The 18,233-nt window shown below is 47.0% G+C and overlaps 2 protein-coding genes across 12 annotated transcripts in view; one reads left to right on the top strand and one right to left on the bottom strand.

Annotated features, from left to right (window-relative positions):
* COPG2 (COPI coat complex subunit gamma 2) overlaps window positions 1-16,592 on the top strand; it is a 112,651-nt gene extending 96,059 nt beyond the window's left edge. Inside the window, exons 21-24 of the mRNA XM_002913442.4 lie at window positions 14,626-14,723; window positions 15,464-15,602; window positions 15,853-15,951; window positions 16,424-16,592. Of these exons, the coding sequence (XP_002913488.1) occupies window positions 14,626-14,723; window positions 15,464-15,602; window positions 15,853-15,951; window positions 16,424-16,554 (467 nt within the window). The 3' untranslated portion in view covers window positions 16,555-16,592. The remainder of the gene's footprint in view (window positions 1-14,625; window positions 14,724-15,463; window positions 15,603-15,852; window positions 15,952-16,423) is intronic.
* Window positions 1-18,233, bottom strand: part of MEST — a 66,716-nt gene that overhangs the window by 27,678 nt on the left and 20,805 nt on the right. For 8 of the 11 annotated variants that reach the window (XM_034672271.1, XM_034672255.1, XM_034672265.1 and 5 more), the window contains 2 exons: window positions 14,041-14,114; window positions 5,532-5,609 (listed from right to left, as the gene is read on the bottom strand). In XM_034672271.1, the coding sequence (XP_034528162.1) occupies window positions 5,532-5,609; window positions 14,041-14,114 (152 nt within the window). Of the gene's footprint in view, window positions 1-5,410; window positions 5,431-5,531; window positions 5,610-14,040; window positions 14,115-14,996; window positions 18,214-18,233 lie in introns of those variants that run through there. The other 3 variants (XM_019804366.2, XM_019804379.2, XM_002913441.4) reach the window with 3 other exon arrangements.

Here is an 18,233-nt window from a genome sequence, read left to right as displayed (position 1 = left end):
CCATTTGCTCGCTGTCTGCCTGGGCTGGGGTCCTTCTCCCCCATGTCTGACAGCCCTGACTCTGATGCCCACCCCGTCACCTACCCCGGCTTAGGGCTCCCCTGCTCAAGCATCACCTCTCTGCCCGCCTCCACTTGGCCCCTTCCACCCCGTGATTCTCACCTGAGAACCCATGACCCCCAAGACTGCCTATCAGCATCATCGTCCGGGTGTGTTTCTTTGTTTGCTTTTTGTGTTTTTTTGGGTTTGTTTTTGCACTGAGCAGAGCACTGCTCCCCCTCAGATGTCTTGATAGGCCTACCTTGGGGGCCATGCCCACAGCCCCCCGGTCGGGTGAAACCCCCTCCCCCGTCCTCGGGAATAATCACTGCAGTGGACGCCCACCCCGACTCCCTGGGCTGCACCCTGCCCTCGCGCACCTCTAGCCACCTGCTTCCATCAGCAGCCATGAACACTTCTCCTCTGAGCCCGGCCCCGCCCCAGCTGTTGACACAGGCCCGGCTCTCTGCTCTCGGAACCCTGCGTGCCCTTCCATGTTTGCTCTGACGTGTGACGTAACGCAAACCCCAGTGTGCACTAGAGCACTGTTCTCTTCCTGACCGCCCCCCCGCCCCGCTCCTCCTCGGCCTCCAGCATTTGACTCTCAGGCATTGTGACAGTATCAGTGCAAACCTGGTCCTTTTCAGCGGTTGCCATTATTCCTTTCCCTATCTTAACCCTCCTCATTTCAGACCTCTGACACCATCGCCCTGCACAGCCTTGCCCCTGTGGTCCTCGTGGACCTTTGTGATTCCTGCCAAGCCCACTTCCGTTCTGCCTTTCTTGTACTACTCGCCTGTGTCCGCTCTCGGTGGATTCACTGGTCTTCCCCACCCTCTCCCCAGGCTGCGGTCATCACCCCCAGTGTTGTACATGTATCAGTCACAAGCTCAGTTAAACAATGTTTTTCTCAGTGCCTAGAGCACAACTCCTATACCCGCACCCCCCACCCCTATTCCCACTGATCCCAACCCTGTCCTCCCATCCAACCCAGTAAAACATGACCCACATCCCAGCCCGACCCTCTCTCCAACCCAACCCTAACCCTTTCCCCCACCCCAAACCTCCCACCCCATTCCCAAACCAAGCCCCCACCGCAGCCCCATCTACCACCCCAACCCCCGCCTGGCCCCGTCCCCCCCCCCAACCCCCCCCCCCACCCCACCCCCCCCCCACCCCACCCCCCCCCCACCCAAACCCCCCCCCACAACCACCCCCCCCAACACCAAAACCCCCCCCCCCCCACACCCCCACCCACACCACCCCCCCCCCAACACCCCCCCCCCCACACCCCCACCCACACCACCCCCCCCCCAACACCCCCCCCCCCACCACCACCATCACCACCATCACCATGACCACCACCACCACCGCCACCACCATCACCACCATCACCATGACCACCACCACCATCACCACCATCACCACACTACTACCTGTTCTACCTAGTTGGTGGGAAACTTACCTTTTTATCCTTATTTTTGGTGGGTGGAGTGTTTTTCAAGTGCTCCCTGGAACTGTCAAGCTTTAGGGTGGTAAAGCATTGCGAGGGTGGGAAGTGTTTTGGGCCTTGAATCCCCTTTCCATACAGGCGGAAGGAAGCAAGACCCTTTATGTCTGACAGTGACACTGTTTGGACCCATACTTTAGGCTTCGGAGTCTTCATTAGGCTGCTTACCTTCACATCTGTCCAGATGTCTCAGCGGCCCTCCCCTCTCTGGTGTTGCTTTTTCCCTGGAAGCTGCGTGCTTGAAAGATGATCTAGCACCTGTTTCCTTCCCTTGTCTCCCCCTACATACAAACAAAATCTTTCTCTAGTTGGGGGTGAAAAACGTCATTGAGGTAACTGAGCCAAAAACACAGGTGGGTCACCAAACTACCTGCATTGGAAACAGAATAAATTGGGGCACCTGGCTGGCTCAGTCAGTTAAGCATCTGCCTTTGGCTCAGGTCATGATCCTGGAGTCCTGGGATTGAGCCCCACATTGGGCTCCCTGCTTTCCCTCTGCCTGCCCCCCGCTGGTGCTCTCTCTCTCAAATAAATAAATAAAATCTTAAAAAAAAAAAANCACCCTCTCGGCACAGCGCATTCCCTGATCCTCAACAAGCCTCTCCCGCCCTCCCTGCCAGGCATCGTCACCTGTCCTTTGTCACTCTTCTCGCCCTGTGGACCCCCCTCTGCTCTCGCACACCCTCCCCCCTGCAGCAGACTGCTCCCCTGCCCCACCTCCAGGGTCCGGCTCCGTGCCCCCCTGCTTGGCGTCTCGACTGCATACCTGGCAAAGGGACTGTCCTGTGACCTGAGCCACCTGACATTCCTCCAGCCACCCTCTGGGAGTCGTCCAGCTGAACTCCGGGGTCTTCTCTGCCATGCGCCGTCTTTGCCATCCCTCACCCACTAATCAGCCCAGGTCAGTCGTCTTTGCCTCAGACATCGGGTACCGAACCCACACGCGCCAGCCACGCCCATCTCGCTCCGCCTGCCTCTTCAGGTGTCCTTAGCTAGTCTGCACTCCTGCGTACTGACGGAAGTCCCAGCCTTCACCGCCCCCCCCTCCAACACACACATCATACCAGAGGCCTTCTTGGCTACATCCATTTGCTCGCTGTCTGCCTGGGCCGGGGTCCTTTTCCCCCACGTCTGACAGCCCTGACTCTGATGCCCACCCCGTCACCTACCCCAGCTCAGGGCTCCCCTGCTCAAGCGTCACCTCTCTGCCCGCCTCCACTTGGCCCTTTCCACCCAGTGATTCTCACCCGAGGACCCATGACCCCCAAGACCGCCTATCAGCAACATTGTCCAGGTGTTTCTGTGTTTGCTTTTTGTGGTTTTTTGGGTTTGTTTTTTGCACTGAGCAGAGCACTGCTCCCCCTCAGATGCTTTTGATAGGCCTGCCTTGGGGCCGTGCCCACAGCCCCCTGTTGGGTAAAACCCCCTCCCCCATCCTCGGGAAGAATCACTGCTGTGGACACCCACCCCGACTCCCTGGGCTGCACCCTGCCCTCGCGCACCTCTAGCCGCCTGCTTCCATCAGCTGCCATGAACACTTCTCCTCCAAGCCCGGCCCCACCCCAGCTGTTGGCACAGGCCCGGCTCTCTGCTTTTGGAACCCCGCGTGCCCTTCCATGTTTGCTCTGACACTGATGTGCTCCACCCCCCAGGCCACTTAACAGTTACACTTTTTATTGCTTGGGTCTGTTCTCCCTCATCATCAATAATCATTCTTTAGTGTTACTTTTATTTCTGTTTACTCAGTATTGTGTTCCATGCCTCATTCATTCCAGTGTTTAATTTTACTTGTTTTCAAAGTGCTTACTCTTTCCTTTCTCTGATAGGCCTTGGAAATCTACTCGCTGAGGCTATCATTCTTTTCTGGTTAGTATTTTACAGGAGCTTCTCTAATCTTTTCCTCTCATCCTTCGTTCGTCTACTCCACTCTCTCTGCCAGACTCTTGTTTCTTTCCTTTCTAGGTCTTGTTGAAACCTGGAGCCTCCCTTGAACTCAGCTCTAAAAAGGTAAATACACTGTAACCTCCTTAGCCAGATTTCCCCCTCATTCCCGTTCAGCATTTTCTCTTCTTTCATCTAGCCTTCCTAGCTCCTGAATTTACATACTGTGATGCGTTTTGCAAGATCCTCTGTCCAACCACCTTACTTTAGTCCCTTTTTCCTGTTTCCCCATCATACACGGGTTTTACTGTACTCTCATTTTTCATGTCTCTGTATATAGTAGTAAGTCATACAATTTCCTCTTTTGTTTCTCTTTTATTTCCTCTATTACGAGGACACTTTTGTCCCTGAGAAAAAGTGACTAGGAGACTCTTCTAGTCCTGTCAGCCCATATCTGCGTGGCCCCCGATGCCTGTCTTTGCCTTCCCTGCTGTGCTTCAGCCCCTGCCTCTTCCTGCCCTCCCACCCCGGCCCATAATCTGCCTAGTACCGTTGTTCTCATGAAGTTCGATGCCCGTTCTAGGTATGGATGTGCACTTTTCAGTGCCCTTCCATGACACCCTTCCCCCTATGTCCACTGAGTCCCTCTTGACCCATTTCTGGACCTCTTTCCCCTCCTTCATTTAGAACTGGATTAAATATGCAACTCATGGGGCGCCTGGGTGGCACAGCGGTTGGGCGTCTGCCTTCGGCTCAGGGCATGATCCCGGCGTTATGGGATCGAGCCCCACATCAGGCTCCTCCACTGTGAGCCTGCTTCTTCCTCTCCCACTCCCCCTGCTTGTGTTCCCTCTCTCGCTGACTGTCTCTATCTCTGTCAAATAAGTAATAAAAAAAATAAAATCTTAAAAAAAAAAAATGCAACTCAATCTATCTTTTCCCCTTTGCCTTTTGCATCCAGTCCACGCTAAAGCCTGTAGTTGCCTTCTGACATCTTTTCATCCTGCCTCCACGCTCTTCAGTATCTTCTGCCAGTCTCTAATCCTGTAGCCGTCTCCTCAACGGACGTGCCACTTCTCCCGCCCTCACGTTTCTGGGTCTCCTTACGGGAAGCTGTTCTCCCTTGTATTTGCGCTAGTTACTCTGAAATGTGGGCTAATCCATAGGGCGCACTTTTGACTCAGTTTCCATCATCTGTATTCTTCCTCGTTCTGTTAGCTACAGGTACAGTGCCAAACCTTGCCTCAGTATGTCCTTCCGCATATGACCTTCCCCATCTGAAGGTACGTTTTGCTTTTCCACCCATTTTCTTGGCCCCCCCGCTTTATCTTTTATTAACCACCGTATACTGACGTGTATCACCGTCCTGCGCTCACTAATAACCCCGTTCGGTTCCTCTTTTTATTCTACACCCGTTGCTCAATCTGTTTCCGTATTTCTTCTTTCCTACAGATTTTGCTGAATTGCTTTTGCTTCTATTTATTCCTTGGTAGGATCCCTGCAACTTTCCTCCCTTTAGGCCCACTTCACGGGACCCATCTCTAACCTTTTTCTCTATCAGCCACACTTTTTTATGCAAACATACTTTTCTGGATACTGTCCCTCATGCGTCTCATTTTACTCCTCTCTCTCTTCTTTTGAGAACTGCCTCACCACACAGTTCTCTTCCTGACTCAACTGCTTTATAAGTATAAGCAATTTTCATTATCCTTGGTTTAAAGTATGCTGAGTAGCAAGTTTTATTAGTACATGCTTATGTTGCTATATCTTAAATTTGAAAAAGCCCTTAATATCTCCTTTTATTCAACATATTTTCTCAACTGTCACAAAAATATTATTACAGGAACTTTCAAGTACTTCTTAGAACGTAAGCCATTTTAAAGGACAGCTACGTAATTCTTTAACATGTAATTCATTCATTAGTGTACTTGTTTATGTGCAGTACACAGTGATCCCATGCTAAGGTAAGAGACTGTCCGTAAATGCATCCTCCTTTTACGCTGCAAGGAATAATGAAAGGCTTTCAAGATAAAAAACAAAGTGATGTACGTTTTTTAAGTGAAATATATAAATAAGAAACTTTCAGGAAACGTTTACTTACCGATTGGCGAACTGCTTGAGTTGTTCCACGCGTATTGTAGGGAAAGTGATGGAAACAACGCACAACACGCTGGAAAACCTTGAGCATAGGAAGCAAGCCTATTGGCAGAAGAGCTTCAACCACAGAAAACATACACTATCCTGAACAGCCTTGCGTGCGAACAAGAAAGCTGACTCACCGTAGTTTCCCAAGTACATGGGGATGTGGAGATAAAAACTTTTCATGGTAATAAGTACTTTGATAATGTGCGTAGTTAGCCAGTGGGTGATACCTGAATCCCTCATTCTGGTCTCCATGGTATTCGCCATTTTGGACCCTGCATATCCCCAGCCCAGCCTAATTCACACCTCCCCTCCAACCAGCATTTTTTCTTCCTTCCTCTTTCCTCTTGTTTTACACACAATTCTTTTCAGTTGCTTCTCTTTCAGCCAGTCCTTACACGAGCCCTTAACTTCTCGGCAAATTTAACATCACTTATAGGCAGGTCTCCCATCATTCCTTTTGAGTATCTGCCCTACCAGATCTTAAGCACTTGTCATGAGCCCCAGCCACTCCTCAACCATAAGCTGTTCATCTGTTCTACAGAAAAAGTGTTTAATCCACACCTTCTAAAAAGTCAGTGGTGATGTTTTTAAGGTTCCCATCAATGGCTTATCGGGGTTTATCTTAGTCCATCTCCTTCTCACCTTTCCTAAGCACTCACTCACTCGTAGGAAGCACTCACTCCTATAATTTCCCACTAAGACTCCAAGAGCCAGCCTACCCAGCTCCTACTCTTCCTCAAGCCCTGGAGCCTCTCCCATTCCAGACCCACTGCCAAGATGTGACAGCTGCTCTGTTTCTTTCATTCACACCCATTGTGTCTTGTTGCCATGGCCTTTACTCAGGTGCTCCCTTCATTCCTACAGTGCCTCTGTACTCACTTGCCATCCTTTTTTCCTTTGTATTCTCTCATGACCTTTGGCCCACGTACGGAGCAACAGCCATTTCTCCTATCAGTAGGACTTTTCAGGTAACGGTGTTCCATCTGCAGGCAACTTGAACATTGCTCTTCTGTTCCTTTCCTCCATTTTCCCTTTCTCCTGCTGCTGCAAACTCCCTACATTTCCTCCATCATTCCTTCTTCTTTCACCTGGATCATTCCAGTGAACCTAGTCACCTCCTCTGGATACGCACAGTTTTGCTCTTCAGCACTCACAATTCACCCTTCTCGGATCTTATTTCTTACACTCTGTCCTGAGTCTGTTTCTACCTTCCATTCAGTCTGGACTTTGTGAAGATCCCCCTCTGGCCCATTTTAAGTCCAACCCATTTAATCTCTCTCTAGCTTCTCATTCTATTGACTATACCGATTGCTTCCAATCTTTTTCCAACAAAGCTTTCTGGGCAGCAACACATCATGTTCCGGTACTTATTCAGCCACATCCTGACCTCCTTCCTCAGCTGGCTGACCAATACCTGGCTTAACATACACCTCTTCACTGAACTTCCAGTTCTGATTCTCTCTCTGTGTTCCCCATCCTGGCCTTTAATGCCCTTCCTTGTTTGCCATTTTGCAAGACTGCATGCTCTGCTCCGAGCTAGATCTGACGCTCCCTCTTCTTACTTAGATTTCAGCCTCAGTTCTTCTCTACTTTGTCCTTCTCTCTCTCTTTTTAAATACAAATCTCAATAGTTCCTCTCACTTCCAGCCAGTTCTAATGTGATACCTTAATTTCTGAGCAAACTTTATCATCGTACTTCAATAACTTCTTCCTGATTGCCTTTGATTATTTGCTCTGTCATAGATTATTAACATCTGTCACATTTTCAGCTTCCAACTCTAATCGTAGCGAGGGACACGTTATTTTTCTCTTGGGGTGTACTCCCTTAAAGATACCCACCCCCTTCTTACCAAATACAGATCATCCCCTCACCAGACACGCCCCCGCCATGCTCTCCTGTCGGTCAAACAGGTTGCCATCGATGGCTCTGCATCAGGACTCGTCCTGATCTTGCCCCCTAACTATTCCTATCAATCAAGTCTTTTAATGAAAATTCTTCCATCCCTCCCATATCCATACACCCACTACCCACTTCTTTATATCCTAAGTTTATGCTGTATTTGAGATTTTTTTAAAGAAATAAAATATTGCACCTATAGCTGAGATTTCCTCTGTACCACTTCAGAATCCTCTGCCTCTCCCTCACTACATAATTTGACACTTCTACATTTATAATTTTAATAAATATTTATGTCCTCTTAAATAACATATAATGCTATCCTCGAGGGTTTTAAATACATATATGTATAAACACACACACGTGTGTATAAATTCTTTAAAAAGTTTTTCCCGTCAAGACTTTGAGAACTAATCTGCTGTCCGACTTCTATCCATATGCAGGCCTTTACTTATTATATACACCATTCATTGCAACGTTTAACACCAAACATTTTAACCAATTAGACCTCTTCTAAGATCTGGCAGATTTCTCCATTCTGTGTTTCTCTAATCCACATCTTATTTGCCTTTTTGTCACTCTGACTACTGAGAAACCGCTTGAATTCATGCATGCTCCCATTACTTCATTAAAACTCCTTTCTTTTGTATTTTGTCATGCTCTACCATACCCTAACTACCCACTTGAGCTATCCCATCATCGATACTGCACCGTACTGCACCACCCCGCATCCCACCTATCATCGCCCTGCAGTGTATCCTAACAGTGGGTACGTACCTGAGCTTTACTTCCCTCATCATTTCTAACCACTCAAAAAATACACATAATCTTGTCCACAGACAAACCCCTCACCAGCACTCCCCGACTGGTCAATCCTGATGTATTCTAAGGTTGCCAGCAACGTCTTTTTAGAATTCATCTTAATAAAACTCCCTTAAACCTGGTCTGCATTTTTGACCCTCCATTTATTAAGTCTTCTCTAATTCATACAGTGATCTTTTTCTCTGCTCACAAACCCTCTCCCCCTTCTTATTCCGTCATAACCTTGGTTGAAGTACATGCCTAGCCCACCATCCTTCAACAATCTGCCACTCTTCAAACCCTCCCTTCACACCTGCAGGAATCTTCACTCTGATCTTCCATCCCTTTCCTCCTCGTACGTATTTCACCCAGAGAACGTGCTGCCCCAGCTTCTGTGGCCCTCCTTCCAGCTACCGCCTACTTCCTTCTCCTTCTTACAGATTTCAGCTGTCTCTTCGGGGCAGACAGATGTTGGGTGTGCATTGCTCAACACCCTGCCATCTCCCCTGGTGTCCTGCATTCTTCACTGCATCCTCTCTTCCTCTTGGTTCAGCATGAACTTCCATAGGATTCCTGCTACTGGTTTGCCTTTTATGTCCATGCCTCTCAGCCTTGACCTTTCGCTATGTTGACCAGACGTTACTTCCAGGATCTTTCTGGCAAAGCATCCTGGACAGCAAAACCTTGAGTTCCTCCAGGTCCAACTTTGCCACCTTACCTCACTCCCTCTTCTTGTTAATACACAAATCTGACAAACATCCAACTCCTATTTCCTTGTGTTTCCATTCAGCCCTCTTTAATGCCCTTCCGCATTTATTTTTCTACCTGCATGTTCTGTGTCCTTGCCTGACCCACACACCCCCTCTCCTTATTGTTTCCAGCCTCAATCTTTTGCTCTCTCCTTTGCTCTTCATTCATACAAGTCTCCTCAGTTGCTTCTCTCACTTTCTGCAAATCCTAATGTTTCCTTACTTCCTGAGTGTGTCTTTAACACCCTGTTATGGCACATTCTTTCCAGTTTCCCCTGTGTATCTTAACCTTTCAGAGTGATGAGTGATGACCTTTTGAGATTCCCTCCCCTCTGATCCCCACTCCCTCACTCAAAACCAAGTGTCTACTTTTTAGACAAGCACTTCCCTTGGAGAGCGACTAAGCGGTCTCCTTCCTTTTCCATCATGATGTCTGGCCCGAGTGTGGTGCCATGTACTTCTGGTTAGCGTCCGTGACTATTTCCATGTCCGTATTCAGTGATATCTTCTCATCTGATGGCAGTTTTAACTGTGCTGTTTTACTCCTTTTTCTTGATTTTTGCCTCATAAAAACAACCTTCTATTCAGATCCCCTCTCCATTCAGAGACCATGTATGCACATATCGTTCCCATAGGTTCAGACTCCCTTCTGGATAAACACCTCATATTCAGCCCTCACCGTTCAGACTGCAGACTGGATTTCGGGTCCATCCCCTGTGGCCTCTCTACCCCCTGCTTCCGCACGACCTCCTGAACAGCTCCCCTTCCTCACCTGTTTGTAGCCACTATCTCCTTTCTTTTTTCAGTGGTCATGGTCTGGATTAACATGAAACCATGCTACAAAGTCCCTATTCTGCACGTCCTGGTGTCCCTCACTCCAGCTGTCTTCAGTGACCTTCCCCCTGGCCAGGTTACTCTCCTGCAAGCTCCCCGCCCTAGCGTGAGTCACGTGGCCCTGGCCTTATTCTAGCCTCCATTCCCTTGGTGTCTCCTGTCCTTTTTTACAGGTCTCCCCAGTTGCTTCTCTGTCAGCCGGTGCTAACATGACAGGCTGCTAGCAAAGACTTGTCAGAATGGCTCTTCATCTGCCTTAACCTAAAGCAGTGGTTCTCAAACTGCAGCTTGTGAAGACACAGACTCAGCAGCTCAGGTGGGGCGGAAGAACCCGTGGGAGAAGCACTGCTCTCAACATTCCCCTCAGCCAAGTCCTTTCGCTAAACATTTCCCACCAAGGCATCAAGATCGAGTCTACTTCTGACTTTCACTATTTCGCAGGCCTTTCTTTCTCTCCCAGTGTACACACGAGTCCCTGCAGTGTGGCCTTATGCCCAGCACAGTAGGCCAGTGAGGCCCATCCTCATGGCCAACAGATCCCCCATTCTGGGGGTCTTCGCGGTGCATGTGGTTTTTCTTATTACCATGCCGGCTACTGACAGTTGTTCTCTATGCAGTGCTCCTCTTGACCCTAATAGCCCCTCTTCCCACCCCCGCACCTCTGGCCCAACTGTGGGGCCTTCTCCTTCCAGTCAATGCCTGACGTTCTTCAGGTGACCTTTTAATCTGGGGACAGCTACCACATTGCTCTCCTGTCCCTGCTTCCTTATGACCTATCCTGCCCTAAAGAAGTATGCCACCTTCTCTTGAGCACCACCCGCCTCTTCCGCCACCATCTCCACTTCATTCAGTGGACGTGGTCTCCTCCTGAACGGCTCTCCACCAGGTTCTCTCCCCACTAGCAGAACATTTCACGTGGCGCTCATATGACAATTATTTGTATCTCCCTTCGGTAGTTTGCGCTGCCACATTGTAATTCCACACAGTGCAATCTCATCTGCCACCTGTGCAGAGAAGGAACAAATGAAGTTCTACTCAAGTTGGGTTCCCACCACAATTTCTAGCCACTCATCTCTCAACACTCGTCATCCCTGCTGCAGACACACTACACACACAGCGATCCTGGGTCCATGTGTTGCGCTCCCTTTATACCAGGGACATCTTCATCCTTGTCCTTCCAGTCTTCCTCGCTAGAACTTCCCACTCCCCTTCTGGCCCCGTTCTTCTGTTGTCCTATATAGTGGTTTCAGTTTGGCTTTAAGACCCATCATTTGACCAAACACACCCATTATGAGATGTTATGGGATTTCCAATTCTGAGGAACTCTATTCCTCACCTTCTCTGTCCCTGCCGCTCCCCCTGCTCCCCACTGCTCTTCCCACAGCACTCCTTGACATATTCCGTCTTTCTCATGTGATCATCATCTTTGCTACAAGCATCACACCATATCCTTCCTGCCCAAACCCGCTGATCTCCAGGCACCCCCGCGTCTTCTGCAGGCTCTCCCACTCTTTCCCAGGATTGACCCCACACGAGTCACTCCTGCCTCCTACTCAAGTCCTTGCTCCTCACATTCTTTATACTTCTCCTACTTACAACACCCAAAATGTAACCAGTGACCTGTTTCGAGCTCCAACAAGATGCCCCATTCTAGACCTTCTTTATCCCTCACCTGCTCTGTGCCTTGTGGGCCTTCGACTACTATTTCCTTTTCTCTGCTTCTAGTCTCTCCTTTCCTTCATACTGCGTCATGACTTGTGGCCCAGGAATGATGTCCCGTCCTTCCAGCCATTCTGTCATTCCTTAGCGATTCCTTTCCATCTGAGGGCAACTTAATGCTGCTTTTTTTTTTGTACCTTTCCTCTTTTTCCCCTTCATTTGTCCTAGAGGAAAGCCTTCTCTTTCAGAGTCCCACCAGCCATGTGTAGAGCATTCCCAGGGATTCAGCACTCTTTCCTGGTGGGTATTTGCTCATTTTTGGCACTTACTGCTCAAGTCGCATCCTGGATTTCCTACACACTGTGTACGGCTTCCATTCCTTCTCAGTTCAGTCCAGACCTTCACGGACTGCAGTAGTTAGTCTGTTGTACATCTAGCCCTTCTACTTCTAATTTCGGCCCCATTGGCCAATGCCTTTAAATTATTTCAACAAAGCTTTCTGGAATGTCTTCATAGCCCCATGTCTTAATCAGTCTCCCCTCCAGTGGTTGAGACCTGGCAACTCCCTACCGAATTTTCCACTCTGCCATTTGCTACACTGCATGTCCTGCGCCCCAGTCTAACTCCCACATCTCTCTCCTGACTTCGTTTCCAGCATCTCTCTTTTCTCTAATTTTGTGTTCTTTCACACAAGTCTCCTCAGCAGCTAGCTCTCATTTCCGGCGGTCCTCTTAAGACAAGCCTCATTGTAATACAGATCTCCAGGGCATTCTGCCTGTATTCCCTTTGGTTATTTGCCGGCTTCACTCATGATGCTCTTATCTTTGTTATGGCAATGGATTCAATATTGTTCTTTTGCCATGAAAATGCCCCCTCACTCCCTCTCCTCATCATCCACTGTTAGCCATCCTTTCTAACAACATCAGTAGATTGCTACCAGTGGTTTTACTGGAGTTCACCTTAGATGCCCTGTAACCTCTCCTTCTATCAGCCAAACCATTTAAAAATTTGTCACAAAGTTTCAGAAACATTTTAATACTATTCCCGTTTGCTTCCTTAATCTGTTTGTGTGTCATTTACTTATATATTAGGTGTCTTATGTCCTTACTTATACATAAAATTCAACCAGTTTGCCCCAGGCTTTGATCTACCCATGTTCCCAGTTGTCTCCTATTCCTCTTGCTCATTTGCCTATGGCCTCCTGCTTAATCAGAACCAAACTGGGATTCATATAATATTGCATTACTCAGTATCTATCCTGCCTCTCATTCTTGCTTGATCACGACCCCTGTCCCTACTGTAATCCCTCCCGTATCTCTCCTCTTTCTCTAAATACTTCAACTAACCCATTCTAGGTCTGTGTTAACTTCCACTTCTTTCTTCCTTCTTCCCTTGCTCTCCTGCAGAAAACCCTACCCTAATCCAACCACAGTCATTCTTCGACCAACCCCTATTGCACTGAAACAGATTCTGTAGTCTTAATAGGTACACTCTTTCCTATATGGGACAACCCACTACCATCATCTGTTTTCAAGGTATCCTATTAAATTCATTTGCTCTCTGAACTCAGACCTGTTCCTCATAGGATTCCCACCAGTGGCTTTAGTTATTTCCAATATTCCCATCTCTTGACTGCCTCAGCAAACCAGGGCCTGTTGGAAAATAGCTGGTCTCCTTCATTTGAAATAGAAGGTATTTCAAATTTGTTCCTAAACAAATTCTCCTCTGCACCCATGCATTAGTGCATCTCTTATCATTTCCACTTAACCCCATGGCCTTTCTGACCGCTTTCCTTTTATTTTTGTACCTTCCTCTGCTTGCAAATCTCTTTTGCATCCTTTGAGATCCTGTCAAACTGTTATATTCTTTCAAATTTTTTGATTTCCCCACACTGTTAATCCTGCACTCCCACATGGCCCCTATGACAACTTAACCTATGGCATGGAGTCATAGTGTCACAGGTATACAGGCAGATCTCTCTCCTTCTCTTACACACACACACACACACACACACACACACACACTTAACTCCTAGGCAGTCTGCTCTTGGGGACAGAAGTCATGTCTCAGTCATCTTTTCACCCAAGGATCTGACACATTAGATCTAATGTCTACATGTCTAATGTCAACACATACATTTACCACATACTTGGCTGGAAGGAGGGAGGGAGGGAGCTTAAAGTTGAGACTGAGCAGATGAAAGTCCCATTACCCAGCTTGTCATACACGGTCTTTACCTCGGAGCCTGTTCTTTCCTGTCCTGCCTATTGCCCAAATAACTCTTACTCCCCAATTTCTAGTATGTATGTTTTGTACGTGACCCTAAATGCCCTTTCTTCATCCAGACTTAATCCCCTCCTTCCAGCAGCTCAGAAGATCTCATCTTCTTCATGAAGACTTCCCTTTCCAAAAATGTATCCCCAATCTCCATTTCTTTTTCTACCAGTCATCCCCGAACAATAAGGCTCACTTGCTTTTCCATTTCAAGACACTGACTCTACCACTACCAGAACCTCGTTACTGACCTGCTTCCTGTAGGCTGCAAGTTGACATAAAGCATTCATTCTGGTGGCCTGTGGACCCACGGTCAGTCCACAATCTAAAGATATAATATTGAGAGTCTTGATGGACGTAGTGTTAATTTAATGACCTGTGTGCTTTTTGCCATCTATATACATACATACATATATATACACATATATATATCATTTTTTACTTTTTTTTTTTTTTTTGCTTTGTCAGCTCCTGAAAGTAATGGTTCTTACATTTTTCAACATGTAGACTCTTTTGACAGGCAGGGCGAAAAGCCCTCAAAGTTCTCTCCCCTGCTGCCTTCTTTATACAGATACGAAAACAGCGTTGCCCATGTCTTTTCTGTGCTGTTCTAACTCACAGTGGGGAATGGTTTTTAAAGTCATTTTGTGAGGCTGCCTTGCTGGCCAGCCTGCGGGCTGCTCTGGGAGCTACTACGAGGGAAGCAGAGCCCGCACGTGTTCCGGTTGGTGATACAGAACCCAGCGCCGTGTGCCGACGGTGCTTCCCGCGCTCCTCACGGAGGCGCTGTGCCCGCCCCAGCCCTGACTCAGGCTCGCCTGCTCTTTCTCCCTCAGTTGCAGGCACCTTTAGCTGCACCATGAAGTTTACTGTCCGGGACTGCGACCCTGACACCGGGGTTCCAGCTGAGGAGGGGTATGATGATGAGTACGTGGTGAGTCTCCCCCGCACACTCACTCCGACACCCCTGCACCACCGGGTGACTTCTGCCTGCACAGAACGTGTTGCTAGCACCATCTGACAGGAACTGAGGGGCTTTTACTCTTCTCGAAAGATCACAACTGAGGACCACCTGGACTGATGCTCCTGAGAAGAGGAGTGTGTCATGCCCGAGAGAATTGGGATTTACCACTTAATGACGGATTAAAACAAAACTCACTTTTTGATGTCTTTATAATAGGGATAATTAAGAGATGAAACAATTACATGATTTTCATGGAGATCAATGAGTTTTATTTGAAGTATTGGGTTTTTTCTGTTATTGTTTAGTACGTTTAGTTTGCTTCTAATGTAGCCACATCATGGACTGAAAAGCCTTACAGAATGTAGGGCAAAGTAAGTGTAACAAGTATCAGGCTGTTAGTGCATGTGAAGTTTGGAAGGCCCTGTCTGGCCTGATCTCGAAGGTTAGGTATGGCAGCATGACTACTTTATACCCCAGGGTTAGAGGTGTTGATCCGAATATAGCTCTTGCCAGATGTCCTGTTTTCTTACTTTCCTTTGCTAACGCCTACATCGTTAGATTTATGTAGACCACAGAACTTAAACTATTTTGGTGGTAAAGTTTTTCCTAGGCTCCTGCACCGAATGATAAAACCATTCTAACGGTTCCCTTCTGTCCTTGTGGTGTACTGAAGGACTTTCCTTTACTGACTCCTGCTTGTTATCTGCTAGCTGGAAGATCTTGAGGTGACTGTGTCAGACCACATTCAGAAAGTACTGAAGCCTAATTTTGCTGCTGCCTGGGAAGAGGTGGGAGACACCTTTGAGAAAGAGGAGACCTTTGCCCTCAGTTCTACCAAAACTCTCGAAGGTGAGAACGATTTTGCTACTGGTGTATTGTAGGATAAAATCTAACGGGCATATTTATTATTTCAGAGTCTCTCCTTTCTCTAAATATTTCATAAACCATTTTGCTGAAAAGGCCAGGATCCTGTCTTCATCATCTAATTGAGTCAACCAGGTTCTAGGCTGGTGGCTGCCCTCCTCAGCACCTACTGGGACAGAGGCAGACCCCTAGGCTGAGCTTTCCTGATACCATTGCACGTGTCTTCTCAACACAGAAGCTGTCAACAACATCATCACATTTCTGGGCATGCAGCCATGTGAGAGGTCGGACAAAGTACCTGAGAATAAGAATTCCCATTCTCTCTATCTGGCCGGTAAGAAACTTCCCTTCGATTCCCCCCTTTGGTTGCAAAGTAGTAAGGAATGTGCACAGGCCCTGCTGCCATCCCGTTATCCCATCATAGGGGTTACAGTTTGCAGCCCTGTCAATGTGAATAATTTGTCTTAGCTGTTTAATTATTTGCAGGCTGTCCTTAGGCTGTTCTTTGAAGAGGTAAATTTGGCCTAAAACCCTTCAATCTCTCCCACAGATACAATGCCACCAATTCCCCACCTCTGAGTACTCCAGATCAGTACTACTGAATACCTTCTATGTGCCTGGTATCATGGGAATATAAAAGATTACTTAAAATTTGTACACAGGATTCAATTCTCGCCATAAACACAGATCTCTAGAAAAGCTAAACTAAAATAATAGAAAGGAAATGCAGGCAGAGCATGATATATTTCATTATTCAGAGCTTGTTTTAAGTTCTTAATCTAGTTTTCCTTGCTTTTTTCTCTCAGGTGTATACAGAGGTGGCTATGACTTATTGGTGAGGTCCAGGCTGGCCTTAGCAGATGGAGTGACCATGCAGGTGACTGTCAGAAGCAAAGAGGGAACACCTGTAGATGTTATCTTAGCTTCTGTTGGATAAATTTTTACTGGGCGAGATGAAGTCAATGCACACTTCACGGTCAGTGGGCTTTTAGGCTAGTGGCATGAATTTCCCAGAATCATACTTTTAAAGATTAATGTCTTTGGAGAAGCAAATTAAATATTTGGCCCTGAGCCAGCAGATCAAGCAAATATCTGTCCTTGTGCATGTAAAATTTTTTTTTTTTAATTACACTTGGTCAGCTTTGGTATGATAGTACAGCTTTGGGTGATCTTGCAAATCAAATACTATCCTATACCCCAGCTGCTTAACCTCATTATATTCTTTAATGTGTGTCTGAAAGCTCCTGACAATGTTGGAAAGCTTTTATCCCAGAGGGGTGGTGGGGGAGGGGAAGCCGGAGTCCACTTTTGTCAAAATTCATTTTTATTAATAGAAAATAAACATTCCAGTTTCAGTTGTTATACTTGAAGTTGCTAATAAAAAAAAAATTTAAAATAATCACTTAATCCTCCTGTTTCAACTAAGACAGTGAAGCTGTGGCTTAGAAAAAATTTCAGCACCATTTGCTCATAGGTCTTTCAGAATTTGTTCTTAAAGTTTCTGGAACTTTCCTGTCTCTAAAGTACAGGAATGACTGAGCTCCAAGAGGAAGTCTCTCTGAGACAACCAGTGAGAAGTTAAGCAGTTGTCAGAAATGGAATCTCTGTACATTCGGTACGGTGACCGGGACTATACAACGATCCCCTCCCCTCCAGCTCGGGAGGGACATGCCTCGAAGCACTGAGGTATGAAGAGTCAGACTGTTACTCGCTGTTAGAATTAGCTGATAACAGTAAATCTCTGGCACGGATGCTACTGGTCCTTAGCATCCTGTAATTGTAGGAACTTCTGTAAATAGTCTGGATTTAATTCAACGTAATCAGAAATTAAACCTGTTTAATAAAGTTCACTACTCTGCCAGAGTATCTGCTGGTTTAGTATCATTATAAAATACATATAATACGTGTAGGTGAATCATAAAGTATACTTAGAATACTGCATTATTCAAACCAAAACCTATTTTAACAAAATGTTTATAATTAAAAGCAGCCGATGAAACGAAATCCCAAGTTATGACAAGGGGGACTCACTCTCACTTGAAGCTGTGTTGCTTAGAGAACTTACTTAAAAACGCATGTGCCCTTAAAGCCATTCAAGCACAGGCAAGGAGACACCCTCTCCTCATTCTTTACTATAGGACTCCAGTCAAGGATGGGCCAGGAATGAGCATTTCTAGATATTTCAGAAAAGTCCATAGAAGTGTTAAAAAGACTTTTAAGAAATTCCTAATAGCGCAAAGGCAAGTCCGTACACTCACTCAGATGTGAAAAGAATGGAAGGTGGACTGTTAGGGCCATCCTTAGCCGGAGCTTCTGCGGGCTTTTTACTATATGCTGATCACCAGTGTGAGTCAGGTGGGCTTTTGTGAGAGAATAGTGTTTGGTGGCCAGGACCTCTTTTGGGCATTTCTTCCTAAGTGGAATACACAACAGATAAGGGAATAGGGGAGGTAATACAGGGAAGCTACTCTTTCCAGCTCAGAAGGAGTTGATGAAGCCCATGTATGCATTCAAGAAGCCCATGGGATCCTCTAGCTGTGGGTAGTGGCTAATGTGGTCATCCAGAATCGACACTGTGGACCGCGGCAGCGTTTTCCTAGTGGAAGAGAACAGCAT

The sequence above is a fragment of the Ailuropoda melanoleuca genome, chromosome 1, assembly GCF_002007445.2.
Source record: "Ailuropoda melanoleuca isolate Jingjing chromosome 1, ASM200744v2, whole genome shotgun sequence".
In the NCBI taxonomy this organism is placed as follows: Eukaryota; Metazoa; Chordata; class Mammalia; order Carnivora; family Ursidae; genus Ailuropoda; species Ailuropoda melanoleuca.
Note: the sequence above shows the minus strand (reverse complement) of the source record. Positions and strands in the feature narration are given on the sequence as shown.